At 37.8% G+C, this 3,432-nt stretch overlaps 1 protein-coding gene across 1 annotated transcript in view; it reads left to right on the forward strand.

The window, feature by feature from the left end:
- The first annotated feature begins 207 nt into the window (after positions 1 to 207).
- The window catches only part of CAND1 (cullin-associated and neddylation-dissociated 1), a 25,471-nt gene continuing 22,246 nt past the window's right edge, over positions 208 to 3,432 (forward strand). Inside the window, exon 1 of the mRNA XM_010180844.1 lies at positions 208 to 349. Within this exon, the coding sequence (XP_010179146.1) occupies positions 210 to 349 (140 nt within the window). The 5' untranslated portion in view covers positions 208 to 209. The remainder of the gene's footprint in view (positions 350 to 3,432) is intronic.

Below are 3,432 nucleotides of genomic sequence, written 5' to 3' on the forward strand. Positions count from 1 at the left end.
TTACTGTCATTTTTAAATACAATTTTTCTTCTTTTTATTTTTCAACTAAAATAAATGCTACTTGCATCACAAACCAGGTAACAGCAATCCAATGTTAAGTGTGATTTATTTGATAACAAATGCTGAAAACTGAGAATCTTGAATCTTGAGCACTGTGAATAACCCCTGTCCTTTTAGAAATAATTATCTGACTATCTTTTGTCAGGTTTATGGCTACTAATGACTTGATGACAGAACTACAGAAAGATTCTATCAAGCTGGATGATGACAGCGAAAGAAAGGTGGTGAAGATGATTCTGAAATTACTAGAAGATAAAAATGGTGAGGTGCAGAACTTAGCTGTCAAATGGTAGGTATCCTTTTTCTATGGTGTAAAGAATTATTTAATGACTGAACAACATAAAGCACTTTTGAAAAAATAAAAGGTCCACTGCTAAGCAAAGTAAGTGTGAAACTGATGTCTGCAAAGGATCCCTTGTACTTATAGGCTACCTGCCTTAATTGTGGTTTCTTACAGAATTATCTTTTGTTGACATTGCAGATTAACATTTGGGGTTTCATGTGACAAATAGTGCATGCAGTCCTTGCTGGAAGTATATGAATGACATGCTTGTTCTTTGGTGATAATTCTTGAATGCTAAATGGATTTAAAAAGATAATTCATTGGTAGTTGCCACATTGATATTTGACTGTGAGAGGGTAGGTGATGTGTAGAAGAATTGTAGTATTGGAGTAGTTTTCAAGCAGAAATAAAAATATAAGAAGGTGTATATATATGATGTTGGTTATAAAATACGGAACTTAACTCTCCACTAACATCCAAAATACTGTGTTAACAGTTTTACGTGCTTTACAGGAGCTGTAAATGTTCTATGGGGTCAGGGTGCAGTTACTTGCATTTCAGAGACTTCTGTTGCTTCAGAACCCTCTCTTCCTCTGTTAACTTTACATGTGATGTTGCTTTTCCAGAGCACACTTCAAGGAGGTGCTATGTTTATTATGACTTTTTGTTCTTGGCCCTTCTGACTCTGTGCCTTTTAAGAAGGGCTTCTCTTTCAAGCAGCTTCTGGTGTTCCTGAGAATATTTCTTGGGTTTTGGGTTTGGTGGGTTGGTTTTTTTTGTGTGGTTTGTTTTTTTTTTTTTGGGGGGGGGATTTTTTTGGTTTTTTCATACTTCATCTATATTAGTTATATTCCATGAGACATGGATTGATGTAAACTTGCTAAAGAAGAGCTTGGGACAGCTTTGAGGAAGAGTTTCACATTGTGATTAGCTGAGTTAGTTTGTTTCAGGTTGGTACTCTTTGCAGTTTGTCCTATCAGACTATCAAAACAGAAAATTAAAGCCTGTGTGTACATCTGCCTACTGAAGCAGCAGTTGCTTCAGCTTCTGAAATATTTTAAGTTATGGTAACCAAAACCTTGCACAGAGAAACTGATGTTGTAATAGCAAGTTTCAAGCTAAAGTTTAATATTAGCAGGATAGTAATATACTTTTTCACTACTTCCACCATGGTTGCAGTGGTGTTAAAATGCGTCTCCCCCCCCGCTCTTTTAAAAAAAAAAAAAAACAACAAAAAAAAACCAAACCAAAAACACTACAAAATACAATGTTTCTTTTAATTCAAACTCCTAAAATGTCAAAGTTCCTCATGGTACAGCTTAAGTTCTGTGGCTTTAAAACAAATTGCTTGTACTCAATCAGAAGAGTAGATTATTATGAAACTTGACTCAGGCTTAGAATTGTCTTTGTGTGAAATAGCATTTTATGAAAAAATTACATTGCAGCATACATAGAATCACAAAATGGTTTGGGTTGGAAGGGACCTTAAAGATCATCCAGTCCACCCCCCTGCCATGGGCAGGGACACCTGAGGAAAGCGACTTGGGGGTACTAGTAGACGAGAAGCTGGACATGAGCCACCAATGTGCATCTGCAGCCCAGAAGGCCAACTGCATCCTAGGCTGCATCAAAAGAAGAGTGACCAGCAGATCAAGGGAAGTGATTCTGCCCTTCTACTCTGCTCTGGTGAAACCTCACCTGGAGTACTGCATCCAGCTTTGGAGTCCCCGACACAAAAAGGACATTGAAGTGCTGGAGCAGGTCCAGAGGAGGACCACAAAGGTGATCAAAGGGCTGGAGCACCTCTCCTATGAAGACAGGCTGAGAAAGTTGGGGTTGTTCAGCCTGAGGAAAAGAAAGCTCTGGGAGGACCTTCCAGTACCTGAAAATTGCCTATAAGAAAGCTGAGGAAGAGCTGTTTACAAGGTCATGTAGCAATAGGATGAGGGGTAATTGTTTTGAATGAGAAAAGGATAGAATTGAGTTGGATATTAGGAAAAAGTTCTTTGATGTGAGATTGGTAGATCACTGGAACAGATTGCCCAGAGAGGTGGTGGAAGCCCCATCCCTGGAGATATTTAAGGTCAGGCTTGATGGGCCTCTGAGCAACCTGATCTAGTAACAGTCTCCCTGCTCACTGCAGAGGGGTTGGACCAGATCTTTAAAGGTCCCTTCCAACCGAATACATTCTATGATTCTATTAAAACATTAAAGAAAGATTGCAAAGGGTAGAGAATGAGAAATTAGATGGGTGCTTGTGTATGTGTGCATGTACATGTGTTCTTCCTTTATTAACCATTCTTCAGCTTTTAAAATTTACTTTGACATGTTAATAAAATTCTTGGATTTAATTAAAATGACAAAGACCTATTTAAAGTTTGGAATCTTTTCGAGAAAGTTAAATTATGTTAAAGAACAGAGTTAAATTGACTGTAATGGGACAGGAGACATGATGGAACAGTTTTCGGGTAAATTGTGAACATTCATCTAGAATGCATACGTACTTGAATGTATCAAGTTGGTTTTTTTGGCCTTCCAGTCACTTGCAGATATGCTTTGAGGACAAAAAAGACCCTCAAAAATGCCCTAAAGGAGTCTTTTCTTCTTTAGGCAGCTTATACTCATGGTATTGTTCCATGATTGTTTTAAGTCAGTCTAAGCTAATGCTGCTGTTGCTTTTGCCCTCCTTGTGCCTTTTGTTGCTTACTTGATTTTCTTTTAGACTGGTTTTGGGACTTATTTTTGTTCTGGCTTAGTGCTTTCCTCCTGCAATCAGATGAGCATTGGTAGAAACAGTAGTGGGGGTGAAGGATGGGAGGAGTTGGGCACTATTAATCTGTAGTTTTTCTAAGACAGTTCAAGCTGATCTAAAGTCTTCCATCTATACCACTGGGGTTTAAGCCTGATTATTTGGGAAGTTAAATTTAGGCAGCATGTTTTTCTGGACTTTTTGGTTTTTAAATATTTTATGTTGTCATTCTTTACTTTTGTATTTTTGTTGCAGATTTGCTGGCACTTTCAGTTGAGGAAAGCATAAACTGTTTAGAAATCTTTATTAATTTAAATGCTCTAGTGAGCTTTAGAGACTA

Source organism: Mesitornis unicolor, unplaced genomic scaffold (assembly GCF_000695765.1).
Source record: "Mesitornis unicolor isolate BGI_N332 unplaced genomic scaffold, ASM69576v1 scaffold5453, whole genome shotgun sequence".
Classification (NCBI taxonomy): Eukaryota; Metazoa; Chordata; class Aves; order Mesitornithiformes; family Mesitornithidae; genus Mesitornis; species Mesitornis unicolor.